This window comes from Sciurus carolinensis, chromosome 13, assembly GCF_902686445.1.
Source record: "Sciurus carolinensis chromosome 13, mSciCar1.2, whole genome shotgun sequence".
Classification (NCBI taxonomy): domain Eukaryota; kingdom Metazoa; phylum Chordata; class Mammalia; order Rodentia; family Sciuridae; genus Sciurus; species Sciurus carolinensis.
The window spans coordinates 62,263,804-62,288,237 of record NC_062225.1 but is presented as its reverse complement, the minus strand read 5'-3'; the positions used below and the strand labels follow the sequence as shown (position 1 = coordinate 62,288,237).

Genomic DNA, 24,434 nt, shown 5'->3' with positions numbered 1-24,434 from the left:
CTGGTGCTATGAGCTCATGCTTTTTGTGTTCGTTTTCAGAGAGCCAGATTCACTGCTGTCTAAACCCAGAAAGCCGGGTTAATTTCAAAGTTTGCATGTGTGGCTTTGAAAACATTGCGTCTAATGCCTCCTTGTGGATTTTCACAGTATCACTCCCTAACAGTACTGCACGAGCTTCTGTCCCTACCTTAGATCTGCATACTGTCTATAGACACTTGCCTTTTGTCAAAAGGACCCCCTTTTTCCTTGGCAAGCCATCTCGCAGCATCAGGACTTTTCCTGTGTGATTTTTGTCAGGTTTCATTTTGTCGGTTTAATGTGTGTGCTGTAGGAAGCCAAACCTTAATGATATGCTTTCCTCTTCAAAATCTCTTTGACTTTCTGCTACGACAGTGGAACAACTGTTTAAGATCAAGGACATAAAAAAGCTAATGGCTGGTTTATGATACTGCTGCGGATCCATACTTCACTCCCTCTCTCTCTTCTCATTCTGTCGAAGTCTCTCATCATTTTCCCAGGGCGTGGTGCTAGGACTTCCCCCACCCACACACAAATGTAGCCGAGAAACTGGGCTTACCATTAGAAACCCCAATCTCCAGGATCTTTCAGTGTTGCTTTTTGCTGTCTAGGTCTGGCTACAGGCTCCGTGTGGTCATTCCCCTTACCGACTTTCTCTTCTCACTTCAGAATTCTTGGCACTTTAAGTTTAGCCCCAGATCCCAGTGGGGAAGGAAAAGCCATTTGGTGATGTGTGCACTACTTACCTCATTCCTGGCACATGAAGGATCCCCTGGGAAGAAGGACAGGACCAGTCCAGCTGCCGCCTTCTTCCTGCTGTATTCCCTGCCTGCTGGGATTCTGCCTGTTACCAACAAGGGGCAGAGGAGATGAGCCCTGGGAAAATTTGCAGTGATTTGAAATGGACCACACACTTCCTAGCACAAAAGTTGTTCTAAGGCCAGCTCCTTTGAGTCTGAGAGAACCATTTCTCCTCCTCCACATCTCATCTCTAGCATTAAGTAGATTCTGCCAGATGCAGGTACATGTCAGTCATGCAGTCAGTCACATCTCAAGTAACAAGTACAGGGGTTTTGGATAATATACAGGCAGAACCCCTGATGAGGCCTCAGATTTGTTTCCAAAAGAGCATATGTTGGTGCTAAGCTGGAAGAATCGACTCTTATTTTTTTAACTTCAAATTCACATATATTTTATAACTACAGTTTTAGTTACCTGTAGAATTAACATAATTAGCATGCATTTCTAAGCAGGTTGAGAATTTCTGACTTTCTCGAGTGAGTAGTGCACAAAGTTTGGATTAAAGCTTGGTTACTATGTTGTACCATGGCCTTAGGCTAATTATTGAACGTCTCTGAGCTCCAGATTTTTCTGTTTAGTGGAAGTAATAATACCTTTCATATTTAGCTTTAAGGGTCAACACAAGTATTATGTGATCTTGTCGAATGTTTTTTCAAAGTATTGACATGATCAGGTGATTTCTGTCTTTTATTGATAAGGTGTATTTGCTTAATTGGTTTTATTATTTTTGAACCAATCTTGCATTCCTGAGATAAATTCCATTTGGTCGTGATGTAAAACTCTTTTAAAAAATCATTTATAATTGGTGCATTGTAAGCATCCATAATAGTGGAATTCATTATGCTATTGTACATGCACATGATATTATTTGATCAATCTCATTCCCTAGTACCTGCCCTTTCCCTCCACTCATCCTTCCCCCTGATTCACTTGCTTAACTTCACTGATCTCCTTTATTATTATTATTATTTTAATTCATACATTTTAATTATATGTAAGTAGGGTTCACTGTTTATATTCACACATGGACATAGAACAATTTGGTAGATTCTGTTCCCCAGTATTTTCCCAGTTCTCCTTTTTTCCTTTCCTCTCATTCCTCTTCCTCTACTCCATTGGTCCCTTTTCCGTTTTTGTGAGAATCCTTTTTTATTTCTTTTCTTTTTTCCTCTCTCTATAGTTTTCACAGATGAGAGAAAACATTCAACCCTTGACTTTCTGAGTCTGGTTTATTTCACAGTGTGGTGTTCCCCAGTTCCACCCATTTATCAGCGAATGACATAATTTCATTGTTCTTTTTTTTAAAAAATATATGTGACTTTTATTGCAAAAAAAATGTCTTATTTGACAAGACCTATAGCAGAAATACAATTTTAAGACTGTAACATGAAACCCAGTTTAGGAACTAATCAATAATTTCAACCTTGAATAGTCGTCCATGAAACACCAGTACAAATTCAAACTAAGAATAATCATATAAGAGACAAAAGCCAGCTATTCTAATCTTTAATTTCTCAGGATTCTTCAAGGTTTTTTTTTTCTACATAGTGTTATACCAATAGAAAGCTACAAATTTAAATGATATTTCCAATTTTTTTTTCCTCAGAACTCAAAATTAAGAAGTTATGACTGTTCTGAAAAATAAATCCAATATTTTAAAGTAGACAATGGAAGCTTTATATTTTTTTTGTGTGCCAGTAAAGTATGTTTAGTTACAATGTTTTTTCTTAGCACTGTTTTACAATATAATGATGCTTTTTCTATTTAATAAGTAAATATCTCGTTTGTTTTTAAAAAGACTCCAGAGATTAATTGCTTGTTGTCATCATAGTCATCATCATCAGGTGTCATTGCCACTTCACTTTACATGACCCTAATTTCCTTGATTTATTGAATTTTAATTTTTCTTTATTATTTATTCTTTTTTTTTTTTTTTTTTTTTTGTTTGGGTACAGGGGATTGAACCCAAAAGCACTTAACCACTGAACCATATCCCCAGCCCTTTTTATTCTTTATTTAGAGACAAGATCTTGCTAAGTTGCTTAGGACCTAGTTAAATTACTGAGGCTGACTTTGTACTCATGATACCCCTTCTCAGCCTCCCAAGCTGCTGGGATTACAGGTGTGCACTACTGCACCTGGTCACTGAATTTTTCTTGCCTTTAAGCCCATATCATCTCTTTTTCAGTTCTTCATCGTTCTTCATTGTCCATTAAGAACAATTTCATTGTTTCATTTCATTGTTCTTAATGGCTGAGTAAAATTCCACTGTGTATATATACCATATTTTTTTACATATTCGTCTTTTGAGAGACACCTACCCTGGTCCTGTTGTGCCCAAAGGCTCGAGACCCCACAAAAACCACCAGAAACCACCATCAATGCAAGCAACAAAGAGTCATTTATTAGCAAACTCGAGCCTGGTCCTCTGCGTCCTTAACCAGTGACACTAAGAGACCCCGAGCCCTCGTTATCAGGGTTTATATAATGCAAGGCAAGCAGTTATACAGTGTTCTTCCTAATTGGTTAACATACACAATTGTAAAGCATGTTATCTTAAGTTCTGAGTCACCCTGACCTCCGAGAGGAGGGTGGTCGTTAGCACGGTTTGCTCTTGGGTCAGCCCCCTGGCCTTCACAGATAAGATGAGAGACGGAAAATTCTTTACCACTTTCAGGAGGCTGGGGGCAGTTTGGGGAAGCCTGTGTTTATACAGGTGCGGGCTCCCTCTATCTTTCAGTCCCATAACTTGGCTGTTGTGAGTTGCACTGCTATAAACATTGGTACCGCAGGTATCACTACCATATACTGACTTTGGTTCTTTTTTGGATGGATATCAAGGAGTGGGATAACTAGGTCATATAGGGGATCCATTCCTAGTCTTTTGAGAAATATCCATACTGTTTTCCAAAGGGGTTATGCTAATTTTCAGTCACACTGACAATGCATGAGTGTACCTTTGCCCTCAAATCATCACCAGCACTTATTGTTATTTGTATTTTTTTTTTGTGAACCCAGGGTTGCTTAACCATTGATCCACATCCGCAGCCCAATTTTTTAATATTTTATCTAGAGTAAAGGTCTCACTAAATTGCTTAGGACTTGGCTAAGTTGCTGATGCTGGCTTTGAACTCGCAATCCTCCTGCCTCCACCTCCAGAGCCTCTGGTATTTCAGGCGTGCATCACCGTGCCTGGCTCATTATTTGTATTCTTAATGATTGCCATTCTAGCTGGAGTGAAATGAAATCTCAGTGTAATTTTGATTTGCAGTTCCCCAATTACTAAGGGTGTTGAACATTTTTCATATATTTCTTGGCTATTTTCATTTCTTCTTTTGGAAAATGACTGTTTAGTTCATGTTCCTATTTATTGACTGAGTTATTCAGCTTTTTTTATCTTAAATTTTTTGAGTTCTTTATATATTCTAGATATTAAACTCCTATTGGAAGAGAAGTTGCCAAAGATTTTCTCCCATTCTGTAGGTTCTCTTTTCTGTTTTTGCTATACAGAATCTTGTTAATTTGCATCTATCCCACTTATCGAATCTTGGTTTTATTTCTCGAGCTTTAGGAGTCTTATTAAGAAAGTCGATGCCTGTGCCAATATGTTGGAGTATTGACACTGTGTTTTCTTTTAGCAGTTGCAGTGTTTCTGGTCTAATTTCTGCTCTTGGAGTTGATTTTTGTGCAAGTGAGAGATAGGGTTCTAGTTTCATTTTTCTACATAAGGATATTCAGTTTTCCAAGCACCATTTGTTAAAAAGGTTATCTTTTCTCCAGTGTGTTTTTGGTAACTTTGTCAAGGATCAGGTATCTATATCTATGTGGATTTGTCTCTATTCTTTCTATTCTATCCCATTGGTTTTCATGCCTGTTTTTATGCCAGTACCTTGCTGCTTTTGTTACTGTTGCTCTCTTGTGTAATTTGAGATCAGGTATTATGATGCATCCAGCATTGCTCTTATAGCTTAGGATTGCTTTGGCTATTCTGGGTCTTTTATTCTTCCATATGGATTTAGGACTGTTTTTTTTCTAATTCTGTGAAGAATGTCATTGGTCTTTTGATTGAAGTCACATTGAATCTATAGACCGCATTTAGTTATATGACCACTTAATTCTACCTATCCATGAACATGGAAGTTCTTTCCATCTTTTGAGGTCTTCTTCAATTTATTTAGTGTTCTATAATTTTCATTATGGAGGTCTTTCACCTCAATTAAATTTATTCTTAGGTATTTTTTTGTTTCTTTAGGCTATTGTGAATGGAACTATTATCCTGATTTCTTTTTCAGAAGGTTCATTATTGGAGTATAGGAAAGCTATTGATTTATGAATGTTGATCTTGTATCTTCTATTTTGCTGAATTTGTTTACCAGCTGTAGAAATCTTCTGTTGGAGCTTTTTAAAAGAGATCTTTTAAGTATAGGATTATGTCATCAGCACACAGAGAGAATTGATTTCTTCTTTTCCTATTGTATCCCTTTAACTGCTTCTCTCTTGATCACTGTGGCTAGAGTTTCAAGAACTATATTAAATAGGAGTGATGAGAGTGGATAGTCTTCACTTGTTCGTGAATTTAGAGGAAATGTTTTCAGTTTTTCTCTGTTTGGTATTTTGTTGTCTTTGGCTTTATTGTATACAATCTTCATGATGTTGAAGTAAATTAGTTCTATCCCCTGTTTCTTCAGTGTTTTAAACCTGAATGGGTGTTGAATTTGTTGAAGATTTTTTTCTCCATCTATTGAGATGATCATATGATTTTTGTCCTTAATTTTATTTATGTGATGAATTACATTTATTAGTTTGCATTTGTGAACCAGCCTTGCATCCCTGGGATGAAACCAACTTGATCATGATATAAAATCTTAATGGTTCTTGAATGTGGACTATTAATATTTTATTAAGAATTTTTAGGTTTATGTTCATCAGAGTTATTAGCCTGTAGTTTCCTTTCCTTGATGTGTTCTTGTCTTGTTTTAGTATTAGTGTGATATTGACTTCATAGAATGAATTTAGATGTGTTCCTTTACTTTATATTTCATGGAACAATTTGGGGACAATTGGCTTAGTTCTACTTTAAAAGTCTTGTAGAATTCAGCCAAGAATCCCTTTGGTTCTGGCCTTTTTTTTTTTTTTTTTGATTGAAAGGCTTTTTCTTACTGTTTCAATCTCGTTGCTTGATGTTGGTCTGTTTAGGTTTTCTATATCCTCTTGGTTCAATTTTGGTAGGTCATATGCTTCTAAAAATTTGTCAGTATGGTCTAGGTTTTCCAATTTATCAGAATATGAGTTTTAAAAGTCCCTAATAAACCTCTGAATTTCTGTGATATCTACACTGATGTCTCCTTTTTCATCTCTAATTTTATTATATATGTAAATATATATATTTACATGTATATAATTACATATGAATATATATTTTTAAGTGTATTCATGTATATCAAATATTCATTTATGTAAACATATTAAATATATGTAAAATATATAATTACATATTTTTCTGTCTAAATTTGTTAATATCTGTGGTAATATTTACTGTCTAATTTTTCTTTCTTCCAGTTATCAAAAGGTTATATCAATCTTATTTATCTTTTGAAAGAACAGACTCTTTGTTACATTGATTTTTTGTATTTTTTAATACTCCATTTATTAATTTCAGTTGTGATCATAATTATTTCCTGTTTTCTACTGATTTTGGAATAAATTTATTCCTGCTTTTCTAGGACCTTGAGATATGACATTATATTGTTTATTTGGGATCTTTCTGAGGTTTTTTTCTGTTGCTTGTTTTTTAATGTAGGCACTTAATACAATAAACTTTCCTTAGAACTGCCTTCATAGTGTCCTTGAGATTCTGGTACATTGTATCACTATTCTTGTTTGATTCTCTGAATTTAAATTCTTCCCTCTTTTGTTTTCTGATTCATTCCATGCTCAAAAAGTCTATTTTTCAATCGCCATTGTTTTTGTGGTTTATATATATTTTTCTTGCTGTTGATTTCTCATTTAATTCTATTACTTGAAAAGATGCAAGGACTTATATTTCTTTTTTTTTTATTTGTCAAGAGTTACTTTGTGTCCTATCCTAAAAATATGATCTGTTTTGGAGAAGGTTGCACTGCTAAGAAGAAAGTGAATTCAGCAGTGGTTGGATGAAATATTCTACAAATGTCTGTTAGGTCCATTAGATTTATATCATGTTTAGATCTGAAGTGTGTTATTGATTTTATGTCTGGATGACTTACCTATTGAAATTGACCAGTTTATCATATTGGTGATTATCTGAGATTTTGTCTAGAAGTGTTTGTTTTATGTAATTAGGCACACCAGTGTTTGGGGCATAAATATTTACTACACTTCTGACTTCTTATTGGATTGTTTTCATTACCAGTATAAGGTGACCTTTCTTGTCTATTCTGATAAATTTTTTAAAAATCAGCTTTGTCAGATATGAAAATAGCTACTCCTACTTGTTCTTGGATTCTATTTGCATGCAATATCCTTTTCCATCCTTTTACTTTCAGTGTGTGAATGTCTTTGCCCATAAGATGAATCGCTTGAAAATAGCATATAGTCTGTTCTTGTGTTTTAATTCACTGTGACTATGTCTTTTAATTGAAGAGTTGAGACAATTTATATTCAGAGTTATTATGGAGAGATGATTATTATTTCCTGCCATTTTGATTATTTCATACATTTAATTGTCTTAATTTTTATTTGCTTAATGGCTTTTCTAGTGAGCTTCATCCATTCAGGAGCACAGGGGGGTGTTTTTAAAGTTCTGTTGTATTATTTATTTAACTATTTTCTGTTAGTGATGACTTAGTGGTCACAAATTCTTTTAGCTTATTCTCATCTTGGAAAGATTTTATTTTTCCTTTGATTCTGATGAATAGCTTTACTGGATGTTGCAATCTTGTTTGGCAATTATTTTCTATCAGAGAAATAAGATTTTCTTATTCAAAGCCCTCCTAGATTTAGTCTGAGCTGAGAAATCAGCAATAATTCTTATTAGTTTATCTATAAATGTGACCTGATATTTTTCTCCTGAGGCTTTTAATATTCTATTCTTATTCTTTATGTTAGGCATTTTGATTATGATGTAACTTGAAGAACTTCTTTTTTGATATTGTTTGCTTGGAGTTCTGTATAATCCTTTATGTAGATGTCCATCTCATTTCTACAGTTTGGAAATTTTTCTGCTATTTTTTCACTGGAAAGGTTCTTAATAACATTAGCCTATATCTCCTTGCCCTCTCTTTAATGTCAATGACACTTAAGTTTAGTCTCTTCATGTCCCAGAGTTCTTGTATATTCTTACTATAGTCTTTATTTATTTATTTATTTATTTATTTATTTATTTTACTGTGTACCAAGTGTTCAGGTCATACAACTCTTTTTAAATGTTTGCCAGTGTTAAATTTTTTTACTAAGTTAAATTACTAACTCAATCTCTTGTCGTATTTGTAGGCAGATTTTTCTCTTACTTCTTTAGTCAGTCTTGGATTTTGCATCTTTCTAGGAATTTGCTATTTCTTCTGACTTGTCTAATTTATTGGCATACCATTTTTATGCTGTTCTCTTACACTCCTTTATATTTCTATAAGTTTGTTAATAATAGTCCCTGTTTTATTCCTGATTTTAGTTAACTTGAATTTTCTCTTTTTAAAGCTAAAACTGGGCATGGTGGCACATGCCTGCATTCCCAGTGGCTCAGGAGGCTTAGGCAGGAGGATTGCTAGTTCAAAGCTAGCCTCAGCAATTTAGTGAGACTCTGTCTCAAAATAAAATATAAAAAAGGCTTGGGATGTGACTCAATGGTTAATTCTCTCTGGGTTCAGTCTCTGGTACCAAAATATAAAAAAAGTATCTAAAAATCTGTCAGTTTTTTTGTTAACTTTATCAAAGAACCAAGTTTTGGGTTTGTTTACTTTCTCTATATTTTCATTCTTTATTTCATTTATCTCTAACTTTATCTATTTCTATTCTGTGTTTAGTTTGCTCTTTCTTCCTAGTTTCTTAAAGTGGAAAGGTAGGTTATTGATTTGAGATTTTGTAACATGTTTAGAACTATGAATTTCCCTTTAAGCTCTCTACTGAAACTTAGAACAATACTTGAACAATACTATAAATTTAGTATTAGGTTAGTCAGCTTTTTGTCACTGTGACTAACTAGAGCAACTTCCAAGGTTAAGGTTTCCAAGGTTAAGTCTATGTTCAGCCAGCTCCATAGTTCTGAGCCCAAGCTGAGGCAGAATATCATGACAGAAGGCCATGGCAGAGGAAAACTGCTCAGTTCATGGTAGTTAAAAGCAGAAAGAACTTGAAGTCAAGGAGCCAGCAATAACATAATCACCAAGGGCAGCCCTCAGTGAACTACTTCCTCCAGCCATGCCCTACCTGCCACTGATTGACTCAAATTATTAATGCATCAAATGGATTAACCCACTGATTGAGTTATAGCTTTCATAATCTAATTGTTCACCTCTGAACATTTCTACATTATCTTATGCATAAGCTTTTAAAGGCACACCTCATATTGAAATCATAAGTATGTTGTGATTTTGTTTCATTATTCCCAACATGTTTTCTGATTTACTCATGATTTCTTCATTGACTCATTGGTTATTTAGGAATGTGTTACTTAGTTTACACAAATTTGTGAATTTCCCAAATTTCCTTCTATCATTAATTTCTAATTTCACTGAATTGTGGTGAGAGAACTTACTTAATGTGAATTTAATTTAATACTTTTAAATTTATTGATCTTTTTTTTTTTTTTTTTTTTTTTTTTTTGCCTAACATATGGTCTGTCCTGGAGAATATTCTGTGTGCATTTGAGCAGAATGCATATTCTGCTGGTGTTGGGTAAAGTGTTCTACACATTTCTGTTGTGTCTAGTTGGTTTATAGAGTTGTTTACATCTTCTGCTTCCTTATTGATCTTTGGTTGTTTAACCATCATTGAAAGTAGGTTAATGCATTCTTCAACTACTTTGCTGAATTATCTTGTTCTCCTTTCAATTCTGTCAATTTTTTTGCTTTATGTATTTTGGTGCTCTGTTGGTAGGTGCATATATGTTTTTAATTATTATATCTTCTTAATATATTGATCCTTTCATCATTATAAAATGTCTTTCTTGTCTTCAGTACCAGTTTTTATGTGGAGTCTGTTTTGTCTGATATTGGGATAGCCATTCCATCCCTCTTTTGGTTATTATTTCCATGGTATATCTTTTCCTATTTTTTTTACTTTTGACCTATTGTGTCTTTGAGTCTAAAGTATGTATCTTGTGGATACCAAATAGTTGGATCATGTTGTTTTATCTGATGCCCATCTCCATCTTTTGATTGGTATATATACTCTATTTACATTTAATGTAACTCCTGAAGGTAGGATTTGTATCTACCAGTTTGCTATTTGTTTTCTAGATGCCTCATGCCTTTTTGTTTCTCACTTTCTCCATTACTGTCTTCTTTTGTGTTGAATGAAGTTTTCCAAAGTGCCTTTTTAATTCCCTTTTTATTTCATGTATATACATATATATATTATATATACACATATATCAATTAGAACTGTCATCTTAATTTATAATAACTTAGTTTGGATTAATACTAACTAAATTTCAATAGTGTACAAAAACTTTGCTCCTATGTAGTGCCATTCCCTCTCCCTTCCTTTGTATTATTGTCATACAAATTTTATCTGTATACATTGTGCATCAACACAAATTGGTAGTTACTGCTTTATTCTTTATGAATTTTAAATCAGATAGGAGAAAAAAATTACAAATGAATTATGGATTTCTTTTTACTGTCTTTTATGTTTACCTGTGTCATAGCTTTTACAAATGATCTCTACTTCTTCATGTGTATTCAGTTGTAGTCCTTGCATTTCAACCTGAAGAACTCTCTTTAGTATTTCTTGCTGGGCATTTCTGATAGTGCTCAATTCTTATCATTTTTGTTTAGGTGAGACGCTTTACTTTTCATTTCTGAAGGATAAATTTCACGTATATAGAATTCTTAGTTGACAATGTTTTTCTTTCAGTGCTTTGAATGTGTCATCCCACTCTCTTCTGGACTTTATGGTTCCTCATGAGAAATCAACTGTTATCTAATGAAGATTCCATATACATGATAAATTGCTTTTTTCTTACTGCTTTCAAGATTCCCACTCAACCTTTGGATTTTAAAAGCTTCATTATGATGTGTCTAGGTTGGGATCTCTTTGAGTTTATCCTATTCATATTTCGTTAAACGTCTTATGCATAAATTAATTTTTGTAAATCAAATTTGGGAAGCTTTGGACAATTATTTCTTCAAAAATCTTTTTGCCTCTTTCTTTCCTTCTTTCTGAAGCTCCCATTATACTTAGGTTGGTATGATTGATCTCACAAACCATATTCATTTTTCTTTATTTTCATCAGGCAGGATAATATCAATTGACTCATATTCAAGTGTGCTGATTCTTTCTTCTGTCTGCTCAACACTTCTGTGGAGCTCAGTAGTGAATTTTTCATTTCAGTTATCATATTTTTCAACTCTAGAATCTTAAAAATCTTTTGGTCACTTTACTGATATTCATGAGATACCGTTTTCATTCTTTAGGTTTTTGGACATGATTTACTTTAGTGTTTTTGAACATATTTAAAACTACCTATTTTAAAGTCTTTATCAGATAAGCCCAATGTCTGGGTTTCCCAGTGATAGTTTCTCTTGACTGTTTTCCCCTATCTCCCTTATGAACCAATCTCCCTTTCTTCCTTCCTGCCTTATTGTAGCACTGTAGATCAAACTCAAGGCCTCATGCAAAGTAACCATATGTTGTGCCACTGAACTACATTCCCAACTGTAGACCATACTTTCTTATATCTTTGCTTGTCTTGTACTTTCATATTGAAAACTGAGCATTTTAAATAATATATTGTTGCAACTCTGGAAATTAGATTTTTCTCTTCCCCAAGGTTTGTTATTATTTTTTATTGTTGCTATTATTTCTTTAATGACTTTCTTATGCTCATTCTGCAGTTTGTGTTTTTGTCATACATGGTCCCTGAAGTCTCCAATTAGCTAAGTGCTCAGCTAATAATTGTACAAAAATGTCCTTCAATACCTGGAACCATTATGAAGTCTCTAAGCTTTTGGCAACAGACTGTGTGTGTTTGTTAGGACTCATCTTCAATTCTGCTTTAACCTTTCACTTTCTGTTTGTGCAGAGCTTTAAGATCAGCCTGAGAATGACTATCAAATGAAATGATAGTTTTGAATAATAGAAATGTAAGCTATTATCACTTTTGTGATCCTTTAACTGCTTTTATTCCTACACCAGATTATTTGCTCTTTGCAAGTACAAGTCTTTCCTGACTTACAAACATGTAACTTACATGTAAACCCCAAACTTATATGCCTTAGACCTTTCTCAGCACAACCAGCAGGCTTATGTTGAAAAACAAAAAGAAAAATAAAAGAACTTTGAGATTTTGGTGACTCTGTGGTTTCATAAGGGAAAAAAAAAAAAACTTCCAAAAATCAGTGATATTTTGGGGTAGTATTTCTCAAATTGAAATTCAAGGACTACTTGCCTCAGAACTCAGAATTACATAGGATATTCAGGAAACCTAAAGTTTCCTGTCTCCATTCCAAGTCTTTTGATTTAGATTATCTAAGGTAGAGTCTAGGATTTGCATTTTTAACACCCTCAGGTAATTCTTATGCACATAACTATCTGAGAAACTCCTTAGGGAAGATAAGCCTGTATGTGTGTTCACAGGAAGGACTGACTAGCTTATGATATGAACCATGCTTTATTAATCTCCTTTCACTGTCTGATTTTTTTTCAAATTTCACTTTACTTTTATGTTTACTCAAATTCCACAAATTAGAGATTTATTTACATCTATAAGGACACTTCTGAACAGCTGTCAGAGTTAAAGGGCTAACATTCACTCATGCCTTTATAAAAATTAATTTAGTGAGATTGTGTTTATCTGAACAACTGGCCAAGATGACTTGCAAGGAAAGAAGGAAGTTTTGACTGTTGTTTAATTTTAAGAGAAAGTAGATACTTTTCATGGGATTCAGAAGCATTTAGGAGAAGAATAGGTCCTGTTTTAATTTATGCAATAAAAGCAGAGGAGAGGTTACAAGATCAACCAGTGAGTACCCTTACTTATATCAAAATATTGGGCCTAGGGCTAGCCACGCAACCAGACAAAGGGAGAAAAAAAATGACATTAGCCAACCGAGGGTTACATGGACTTTTGACTGAAGATAGTCACTACCTAAAGCAGCACGCAGAAGTTGTCTTAATGGAGAAATGCCCTCTGATTTCCTAATTACACACTTCCTAATGAACTTTTCTATATAACCTATTTGAGAGTTTGAGATTGGATCAAATTCAGATATGTAATTTATGTGTTAATTTAAAATTCTGGAACTGATTTCTCCCAGCCATCTCTATACTTTTAGGCCATTTCTTTTTGAGTAGTTTAATGTTTAGGTCATATTAAACTTGGTATTGAAAAACAGGATAATATGTAGATCCTTGTAAAATTTAATATTTTTAAAAAATGAAATATGGCTTAAAAATTGTTTCATGGTTTAGGTTTTTACTGTTCTGATTTGCCTCTGTTAATGAGAATAATCAAGAGATCCCTATCCCTCTTCCATTCAACCAAGTTTAGGATAAATTATTCTGCCTTAGGTTTCCAGAATTCTATTACAAATGAATAGACTAGTAAATGGCATTTCTTATTTCCTTCCAGGTATTGCACAGCGGTGCACAGCTATCAAGTACCACTTTTCTCAGCCAATCCGCTTACGAAACATTCCTTTCAATTTAACCAAGACAATACAGCAAGACGAATGGCACCTGCTTCGTAAGTATTTCTGGGAAAGAGAGAGGAAATGGTGTCTTTCTGAACAAAAATGTGTTCGCACCATTCCCCCCACACCACTGCTCAGGTTTGGACTGAAATGTAGTGTTTATCCTACGTGAGCCTCTGGGCCCTATTGAACTTGGTCAGAGGCTCTGAGAATCATTTCACTATGCTGTGGGCACAACTTGTTTATAAACCAAATGTGTGAAAATCAGGTATGAGGCTCTGTGAGACAGGGTAGTATGCCTTTCTGTGCTGGTGGCATCTGTACATACCAGGCGACTGAATCTTTTCTTAACCAAGTCTTGGGGACAAGGACCTGCCCTTCCACTTGTCTAACAAACCAAGGAGATTATACTTTCTATGCTTCTACATTTGTTTTGTTTATACGATATGTATTTCAGTCACTGTGTTTATCTCAGACCTTGGCATTTCTGCTAAAAAATCTTTATGAGTGTATGTCATAATTTTCTCAGTGGGTGCCTGTACCTCTGCATCTCAACCAAAGGAACAGCTCTTTTTCACTGTTGGGGAAATGTGAAACTCTAGGAAGGATCATGCAATGTGAAACTAAAGAGGACTGATATTTACCTGGAAACTATTGATTCAAACTGTCTTGTGATAGATAGCTCATGAAAACAAAACGCTGCATTGAATTCTTTTCAGTGTTTTCCCAAATTAGAGGTTGACATTGTCATTTTCCCAATGAAATAAGCAGCAGGGACTGCAGCTAGTTTGGTGGTGAAAGCCACTGCAGAAGTCCATGCAGGGGCTCATTCTGTAAGTAAATAACTCTGCAGGGCTAAAGGCCCTTGAATCTCAAACACATATATGTGTGTTAGCTTTTTTGTCGCTGTGACAAATAACTGAGAAAAATAACTTGGAGAGGAAAAGATTTATTTTGGCTTATGGTTTCAGAGGTTTCAGTCCATGGTCAACTGACTCCAAGGCAGAAATATCAGGACGGAAGGGCATGGCAGGGGAAAGTTGCTCTGCTTATGGTAGTCAGGAAGCAGAGAAGGAGGAAAGGCCCAGGCATAAGATAGAGTCCCCTGGGGCATACCCCCCAGTGACCTACTTTCCCCATCCTTGCCCACCTGCCTACAGTTTCTCCCATCTCCTGGTAGTATGTTCAGCTATCAATGGATCTGTTCTCTGATGAGGTTAGAGGACTCATGATTCAGTCTCTCCCCCAAATCCCCAGCTTTGAACATCACTGCATTGGGATCAAGCCTTCAACGTATGATCTTTTAGGGGACATTCCAGATCCAAATCATAGCAACATACATGCAAGCTCTAATGATATTGCCACATTATATTATTGGTATGATATAAATATTGTGAATGCAAACTTAAAAACTTGGAAAAATCATTGGATGAAATGTGGCTTAGTTTTTAGTAGTATGACTTCTTGAAAGTTCTTTCTTGCTGGCAAATTTTAACTACCACTTCTCAGTAGATCCAAGTCAGAGTCTTACCTAAGTGTTCTTAATTCTTTGTGAGCAGGTTTGGAGTTCTTCATCTATCCAGATGAGCCTCATAGTTACTGACTTTGATCATGTCAGAAAAGATCATCATGGGATCTTGAAAAAGAATTTTATCTCTTTACTCTGAACCCCATTATGGCCCCAAAAGGCAATATTCTAGCATTCTCTTAATTTGGGGGGGAAGTTCTCATAGAAAGATGCTTTTAACAGTCTTATGCGTGGCTCTTTCTAAGAAAATCACCTTGGTGATCTGTACTACATTTACTGGATAAGGTTAACGTGTCTGGTACTAATGCAAATCCCATGTGGATTATATCTGAACTTTGTGTGTTTTAATAGTCATAGAAGATAGAACTATCACTCAAACCACAGGAAATTTGAGAGGTCATCAGATAATAGTGACTGAACTATTATCACATTTCTTCAGTTCAGATATGAATCTCTCCAAACTCCTTTTATCCATAACATTTAACTCAGCCTCTTAAATTACCACTGCCCCTGACCCCTTGCTCTGTGGTATTTCTACTTCCTTTTCTAGGCAGATACCCTGTTTTCACTTGGATGCTCTGACATGGAAGTGGGGAATTCCCCTTAAGAAGAGGGATGGTCTGTGTGGCTAAGATGCTGAGAATGAGGCTGGAGGCTGCTTTAATCCATCCTCCATGTAGTACCTCTAAGATACCAGGAGCTCACAGCCAGCCAGCCAGGTGGCAGCTGCTTAAGCTAAGAAGCCCACACGTCCAACAGTGTGGTGTGGTGTGTGTCTTGTCTTGGTTCCATGTGCCCCTGTGTGTTCATGGTCCTTGTTATTTTGCCCAGTCCTATTGCCCAGCCCTAGGGCAACAAATATATGGTCGGAATCTGTTATAAGAAGCATCATAAAATTTAGCATACAGATAGCAAAAAATTTAAAGTTAACTTTCTTAAAAAAAATTAAAAAGGAAGGAAGGAAATAGAATGAAAAAGTAAAATAGCCCAAAGGTGGGCACCCCGAGTTCTGAGTGCTTGTTACCTTAGTAATTGGAGGGATCATGCATCTGGTTAGACGTTGTCACTTTTATGATGGGCTCAGCTCTATTGTTGGGTATACAATGGAGACTTGACCAATGGGTACAGTTCTCCTTATCCTGGGCAAATGGGTGCTTGATTTCTGGGACCTATACCTTAGGATAGAGGGTATTTATGAGCAGACACCTCCTATGTGCGTTTTGGGCCATTATTTCATTCCCCAAGTTGACTTCACTTTCTCAAATCCTTTTTGAAAGTAGGCAGGGGTCAACGTAAATGAAAGCAAAATAATCTTCATTCATGACACTCAGACAAAAACCTTAATTCACCATAGCTCACTGTTTAGGCTCTTCCATCTACGGCAGATCAATTACAGCCACTAATTAACCCTCATTTGTATTGCTCTTTGGGGGCTAACAAAGAGAGTTCTCAACCCTGCCTCACTCTCAGTTTACTCAGTCCCTTGCAGTCTGCTACCCGATTGACCTTGGGGTGCCCTCTTGTGTGCTGCGTACTTGGATGGACATCTCCGTACACTGGGAGGGGTAGACTCTACTCCTCCATTGGTTACACTGTATCTATCCTTTAAGGGAACACCTGGGAAGAGAATTCCCCAAACCACTTCCCTGTAGCCCAAAGCCTATCTGTGTAACTGAGTAATTTTCACATAGTATACAAAACTCTTTGTTCTCATTTCAGTCACATTCCTGAGTCTTCTGATTTTGATTGTCTCTGTTTTGAGATTAGACTTAAGAAGAATCACTGCCGGCTTCCTGGGCATGGCCGTAGCTGTCCTGCTGTGCGGCTGCATCGTGGCCACCGTCAGCTTCTTCTGGGAGGAAAGCCTGACCCAGCACGTGGCTGGACTCCTGTTCCTCATGACAGGTACGCTGCACACCTTAGGCCACCTCTCCCAGCCAAGGTGAACCCTGTTCCTATGCAGCAAACTTCACTCTGTTGCATCCCCATTAATTTTGTTTTCATTTGAGAGAAGAGCAACCAGAAGCTCATTTGACTTTGAAGGAAAGTGTAGAATTTAAAGAAAACAGCAGTGTTAAAAATGCAGCCCTGAGTTCTGCATTGTGCCCTATTAGCAGGGGAGATGGAAGTGCCCTGGATCCAGTCTCCATTTGAGCCAGGTTTGTTTTTTTCTGTCCCATTCTTTCAGACCATGCACCAAATCCTGGCCTGGACTCTCGGCAGAGATGGGCCATTGCTTATCAGGAGCCTTCAATGAGAGCGAGCTCATTCCTGGGCTGAAAGTCAGCTCAGGTAGCTGCCTCAGAGCAGGGGCCTCAGCATCACTGTTGCAGATTTGACATTCGCTCATTTCCCTCCACAGATATTTTTTGAGGACTTACTATGTGTCAGCCACTGCTCTAGATGTGATAAATAAGACGAGAGCCCTCTTGCTTGTTTGTTTTGTGGGGAGACATCAGCAATGCTTTATGATCATAATAAAAACTACGAAGGAAATGGACAGAGTAGAACAGGAGCTCAGGGAAGGCCTCACTGCATGGCGATTTCTGAGTTAGACTGTGAGAAGCAGCCAGTGGTGGGCAGTGTGCTGCAGGCCCAGGAAGCTAGGCACTCAACTTTAGGCAGGAATGTACCTGTGTGTTTTCAGCCACAGGAAGAAAACCAGTGCAGCTGGAGAGGAGCAGAGGAAAGGCCCGTATCACACCACACAGGAGCCACAGGCAGTGGCCAGATCTCTAGGACTTTCTTGGTCATGGTGAAGAGTTTGGATTTAAAGCTAAGGGCAACGAATCCACTAGAAGGATTTGAGCAGAGGAACTTGACTTAAAGCATGAGCCTGGGAGGGGTGTGTGTGGAGACATGGCTAGGGAGTTTTTGATTAACAAGTGAAAGGTATTTTTGTCTAAAAATGGTTGGGTGTTGAGTTGATGGCTAACACAAACTGAAGGTGGGGGCGGGGTACAAATCTTCCTTCCTACCCTTCATAAAAATTTACTGTGTTAATGATGAATGCATGACAAATTAAGTTCCTCCAGGTGTACCCAGCATCAGGACTAATGCCACCTTGATGGCCATGTTTAATAAGCTTATTCTCAAGTGACCATGATGAGGTGTTGAGGCCTTCTCACTATCACTGGTCATTTTCTAAGCCTGTCCTTCAGGGCTTGCACCATTTTCGGTCTGTCTGTTATGCATAACTGGCAGGTGGGTGAGCTTGGCTTTCTGGGTTGCTCTCCCGGGGTCCTTCCTTCAACTCTCATCTGCCCCTTTCCTAGCATCTTGGCAAAACATTCAGAAATTCCATGGACCCTGCATAGTTCTGAGAAAAAACCCAAGTTAACTTTTCCAAATTTTGGTGAATGTACAATGGCACCAGGAACCTAACACTAGTTCCTGACATTTTGGAGGAGGATTTATTTGAACCTTTGAGGCCAGCCACTGGGTGCCCGCTCGTGGGATGTGTTTAAAATCCAAATTGTGGAGTGAGCAGGACAGAGCAGCATAGAAAAAGAGACCAGAGGATTCCTTTAAGTCTTTGCTGGGGCTTAGTGATCATTAAAAATTTCCCTTTCTTCCCACTCCTTTACCAGTACCCCCCACTTTTTCCCCCTGTACATCAAAGAAGTGCAGATTTGCACCCCTCTCCAAAAAAGGTTCCACACCACTATCCTTTATCAGGAAAAAGAGAGATTCTCTAGACTTGACAAAAGCCTCAGTAGGATTATTTTTTAAAGGATACTGTTAATATTCAGTAGTACTTGAATAATTTAGGATGCTGTTAGCTTATAGAGCAACTGTTAACATTAAAATAAATCATGAGGCCATGAGATTCAGGTGTAGTGGGTGTGTCCTGGGAGGCCTGGGGGCTTGGTCTGGTTTTAAGGAAAAAGAAGGTGGAAGTTTAGTGTTGGGTGGGCACAGGGAAAAGCCTGGAGTTTCCTGGGCGCTGTATTCGTCTGTCCCTTACTGTGGGATTTACAGAGGTTTGTTTTGTTATCAAAATAATGCCTTGAAATTTTCTTTATAAACAACTAAAGTAATTAGGTCCAACCACTGCTTGAGATAAATTAGCTATAGAACCTTCCCATGCAGTAACAGGGAATGAGCGCAAATAAGGGTTAAAGATTGATTTTAATTAAGCAGCCTGTCTCCGGCAGCTCTCGACAGCAGCCCTCCCACAGATTTTTGATGTTAAACTTAGCACTTTCTAATGCACTGGTATCTTCATTCTCTGCCTGAACTTATTAGCCAAACCTTCAATGGAGAACATCAATGATGTGACAGTTGGAAGTGTGAAAATGGAAACTATTGAACCATCTTTCTCCTTTTGCCGTGTTTTCTGCAGACAGGTCTTGATTACCCACATGAGGAGCAGCAATGCTATTACTCACATCGGGGAGCCAGGTTGCGCCCCCTTTCTTCTTGCTGGGGCCTGTGAGGGTTACTTGAACCAGACCAGGAACAGACCTCACATCTCCCAGGGGCTTCGAATTTAGACTTTTGACGTCACATGCTCCGAGGCTACACACACAGATGCAGAGGCACACACAGATGATGAGGAGATCGACTCTTCTGCTCAGTACTGTGGTGTTCTACTTTTAGTGTGCTGAGAATGAATCTTTCCATCCACATTAAATGATGCATTCTGTGAGATTGCTGTGGTAATACTATTTCTAATGATTATAATTTAAATTATAAATACCTTAAGGGGTTAATTTATTAAATGCTAACATTTTAGAGTGTGTTTGAATATTTTTAATATTTCTGTTTTAAGTATTTTAAGTATCCTATAATACACTGGGAGTCTAAAAAATTGGAGCTTGGACTTCCCTTGGTGGGGATCTCCCTGCCCAATGAATGCATTCTCCTTCACTGTCTGTGCCCTGAGTGACCACTGCCAGTTTGAGAAAGCACACTCGGCATGTAACACTCACATCCTGAAAGCAGAGAAAGAGGAAACAGTGCTCAGGGGGCACTGTTAAAATGTCAGGAGCAGTTAACACCCAGCCGGGTTGCCAGTTCTTTTGCTTCAGTGCAGACAAATGAAAAGACTCTGCTGTAGTAGGTGTATTAAATTATCTAGGCCATCCATCATTTAGGACCTGAAACTACAGGTCCACTGTGCTTTATCTGAAACCCTTGAGGCCAGGTGTGTTCTGTAACTCAAGATTTTGAAAATTTTACTTTGGAAAGATAGTATGGTACATGTATTCAATATTATCTAACACTCTCAGGAAGGTCTGGTGTAGCATCTTGAAATCAAATATGTTGACATTTCTACAGCAAAACTTATGAATATTCACACTAAGCAGGATCAATAAGGACAATAATAGCTTCATGTTAGAGCCGCTCAGGCTTTACCACTAAAGGAACTTGCTAACCTCTTAGAAAAAGATTGTTTCTACTTCTTTTTTATTTAGGAATTACAGATTGTGGATCTGTTTTTATTTTTACTTATTATTTTCTTAAGTTTTGACCTGTCTCTATTAGTTCTGCCCGGTCATTTAGTTAAGACAACGTAGGCCTGGCCGTTGGAGTAATCTATGTGAAAAGTAACATGAGACATTTTTGCTGGAAGGGCAGAGACTAGACTGATGGGCAGGCCATCTTTTGAAGGAGAAGGGGGTGGGGTAATCAATGTTTATGCCTTTGGGTGTTGTAGTTAGGTTATTTATCAAGCAAGCTAACCACTGTGAAGCAGCTTCTACTCCTTTCAACCTTTTAAGCACATCAAAGAAGGGAGGTCAAAAGAATGGGCCCAGTTTCCCTAATTACATCTTACCAGCTGGCCACAGGCACCAGGAAGATTTTAGGGTAGGGCATTAGGTTGATGATCTGGGATGGTAGCATAAATTTACTACTGTCCTGATCTGAAAATTATTCCTTCTAGCCCTGCAATTCCATAATATCGTGGCATCTTCTAATTAAGAATATTGTCAGAAAAATCTTTTAATATTTTATAAGAATAGTAGCTGCATATAAGGCTTGTCAGGGAACAGTAATTATTCACTCTTTTGAAGATACTACCAGCAATAGCCAGGAGCAAGCACAGGACTTGGGACCCTCTCTTTCCTGGGGCTACCAGCTAGGCTGAGAAAGTATCAGCTATCAGGGAAGAAGAGGAAGGGAGGGGAAGCATGAGAGAAGAATGAAGGAGGGGTGGCCTTGTTCCCCATGGATCTTCAAGATGGACCCTTAGATTTTGAAAGGGTCCCTTAGATTTTGATACTCTGCATGCCAGAGTATCTTACTTATTCTTTCGCACCCCATTCACATGTCTTTCATTAATTAGATTGCTATTGATGAAAATGCAGTATTATCTGAAATAACTTGCTACATAGGTAAGTCCTACCTGGGGTAATTTGGGATGATCCGGTTTTTAAGTTGGTAGAAACTCAATGTATTGCAGAATTAAGTTTTGTTCAGCAGGTTTCTTTCACTCCATGTGCTCAGCTCTGTTAGACAATGTGTGTAAGTCAAAGAAGTCTCTCGTATCTTTTCCTGAGAAGTATGCTAGAAAGTGGAGTGGTTCCTAACCACATCAGGGTCAAACAAATTATGGCTAGGACCGGCAAGAACTTGTGAAACTAAGCTACCTCTAACATAATCAGAACTAGGTCTGGAAACAATTGTTGATTAACTGATGAAACAACACTTATAATAGTTACAATCTTATTAAGACCAACAAAAGAGATAGAAATGTACATGATTCATTGATCGTGTGTACACAGTGTTAGGGGCTGAATTCTGTGTCTCCCAATTCTGTTACAGCTTTAATCCCCAGAACTTCAGAATGTGACCTTGTTTGAAAATAGGGTCTTTAAAGAGAAAACTAAGTTAAATTAGATCATTAGGGCAGGTCCTGACCAGGTGTGACTCCTGCCCTTAAAGAAGAGGAAATTTGAACACAGTTACAAAGGGGAGACCACATGAAGGCACACGGAGAAGATGGCCATCTACAATGCAGGAGAGAGGTCTCAGAAGCAACGTCCTGCTGATACATTGATCTCAGATTCATAGCCTCCAGAATTGTGAGAAAGTAAATATTCTGTTGTTTAAGTCACCCAGTCTGTGGTGCTTTGTTATGGCAGCCCTAGCAAATTCACATACATGAATTTTGTAAGATGTGCCTATGGAACATAAAATAGAATTCACAGTATCAATGACCTAAACTATTAACCCAGTGACAATAAGCATACTTTCATTTTTAAAAATGATGTGTTTTTTTTCCTTGATGTCTTTGAATTTAGAAGTTTTTTTTTTTCTTTTTAAAGAATCTTTCATGGGGTAGCTTCTTTTACAAAAGCTTATTGGAAAAGCTGGAAACAATGCTTTTTTTCCTCTCAGTACATTTCCTTATGCTAATCACAAATAGTCCAGCTCATCCCACAAACAATAGCTCTGAGAGCTAGATATTTGCAAATTTCCTTGAGAGTTAAACGTCCAAAAGGCAGAACTGTTCTTGTTCATCGCTCCTTTGCTTTCATCTTACCCAAAACAACTTCTCCTTGGAAGGAGAAAAGATGTTATCAAAGGGCAGCAGCCTGTGGGGGCATTTTTGGAGAGAGGGTAGGGAAGAAAGGGGGTATGTTTGTGGGCCAATAGACCTGATTTCCACTCTCTGTGGAGTGAATCCAGGCAACAGGAAATAAAGCAAGTTTTCACAAAGTTTGATGAGTGTCTAATTAAAAAGGACCCAAGTGGCTCAAAGATACGTATCATATTACATGTAAAATAAATACAAATAAGTAAAAGAAATAGGACAAGGGGACAACCAGATTTCAGAGTATATTAACTTTCTGTAACTATGACAAAATACCTGAGAAAATCAACTTAAAGGAGAAAGAGTTTGTTTTGGCTTATGGTTTTAGAAGTTTCAAACCATTGTTGGTTGGTCCTAGCTTTGGGCCTGTGGTGAGACAGAGCATCATGGCAGAGAGAGCATGTGGAGCAGAGCTACTCACCTCATGGTGGCAAAGATAGAAGAAGGGGATGGGGTCCTGATATCCCCCTCAGGGGCACACCCCCAAAGACCTGATTTCCTTCCACTAGGCATCACCTCCTAAAAGGTCCATCACCTCCCAATAGTGCTTCGAGCTGGGAACTGAACCTTCAACCAGTGGCCTTTGGGGGACATTTATGATCCAAGCTATAATGTGAGGCAAGATGGATCCAAGAGTGAGAGCAGAAGCAAAAAGCATGCCAACAAATTTTGTACTTTTGCTCATGGAAGGCATAAGATTGAGCTTTGAGGAGCTTCAGCTCTTCAGAAGCTTGGGCAAAGATTTTCTGTGAGTGACATCCTTCAGTGTCCATGGAGTAAGCACACCAGGTGCCCAGGCAGAGCTCAACCATCCATAACACTGAGGACAGACAGAAATCTTTGCCCTGGCTCATCTTTGTTTCCTATGGTCTTTTGTATTTAATATGAACCCTTGATGGAATAATAAAATTTATTTCACCAACAGCAATTTTTGGGGAGCTGATGGAGGAAGGGGAACTAATGAAAACTCCTTTTCAATATAAAATTGAAGACAGTATAATACAGAAGGAAAAATACATAGGTACTTCATTTCTTATTTAGTTACATAAAACTGAGTGCTACATAAAACTTCACTAAGAATTTTTGGAAAAATGTCTTTTTTCCATGTCTTATTTTTAACTAGCAGAATCCTAGAAATTTGACCTTGTAAGTGCTTCAGTAACCAAGTCCCCCATTTTTTTTTTTTTTCCCTAGATGAAGGCATGAAGACTCAGGTTAGGAAATTTCAAGGTCACACAATGACTAATAGTAGAGCCAGGGAAAAGAATACATTGTTTTTTACATCCAAACTCTGTGCATGCAGACATCGAAGGATGCTTAAATGTCTGTTTGAACTCAAGCTGTCAGAGGTCATAAAACCATGGTATTTAAAAAAAAACCAACATGCTTGTTAGGTATTCAGCTGTGTGTAGACAGCTAAATGCAAAATGGAGCTTTCCCTCCACCCCCTGTGAATAGGCCATTGTTCTATTATTATATTTTACCTGTTGCTACTCCAGAGATCAATTTTCCCCCCTAATGGCCTTGTTCTATTACTAGCATTCATTACAAGGGACTTGCTATACATAAACATTGTCTTTTTTTTTTTTTTTTTTTTCCTGCGAGTGAAAACATTCATGGAGATGTCAGAACATTGACTCTCCATGAAGTCTGGAAAAAGCAATGGAATATTCTTTTTTTAATAGAATATTCCTTTATGAAAGAATTATTTCCATCT

At 37.2% G+C, this 24,434-nt stretch overlaps 1 protein-coding gene across 1 annotated transcript in view; it reads left to right on the top strand.

The window, feature by feature from the left end:
* Positions 1 to 24,434, top strand: part of Tmem178a (transmembrane protein 178A) — a 62,189-nt gene that overhangs the window by 34,745 nt on the left and 3,010 nt on the right. Inside the window, exons 2-3 of the mRNA XM_047523441.1 lie at positions 13,586 to 13,699; positions 16,942 to 17,079. Of these exons, the coding sequence (XP_047379397.1) occupies positions 13,586 to 13,699; positions 16,942 to 17,079 (252 nt within the window). The remainder of the gene's footprint in view (positions 1 to 13,585; positions 13,700 to 16,941; positions 17,080 to 24,434) is intronic.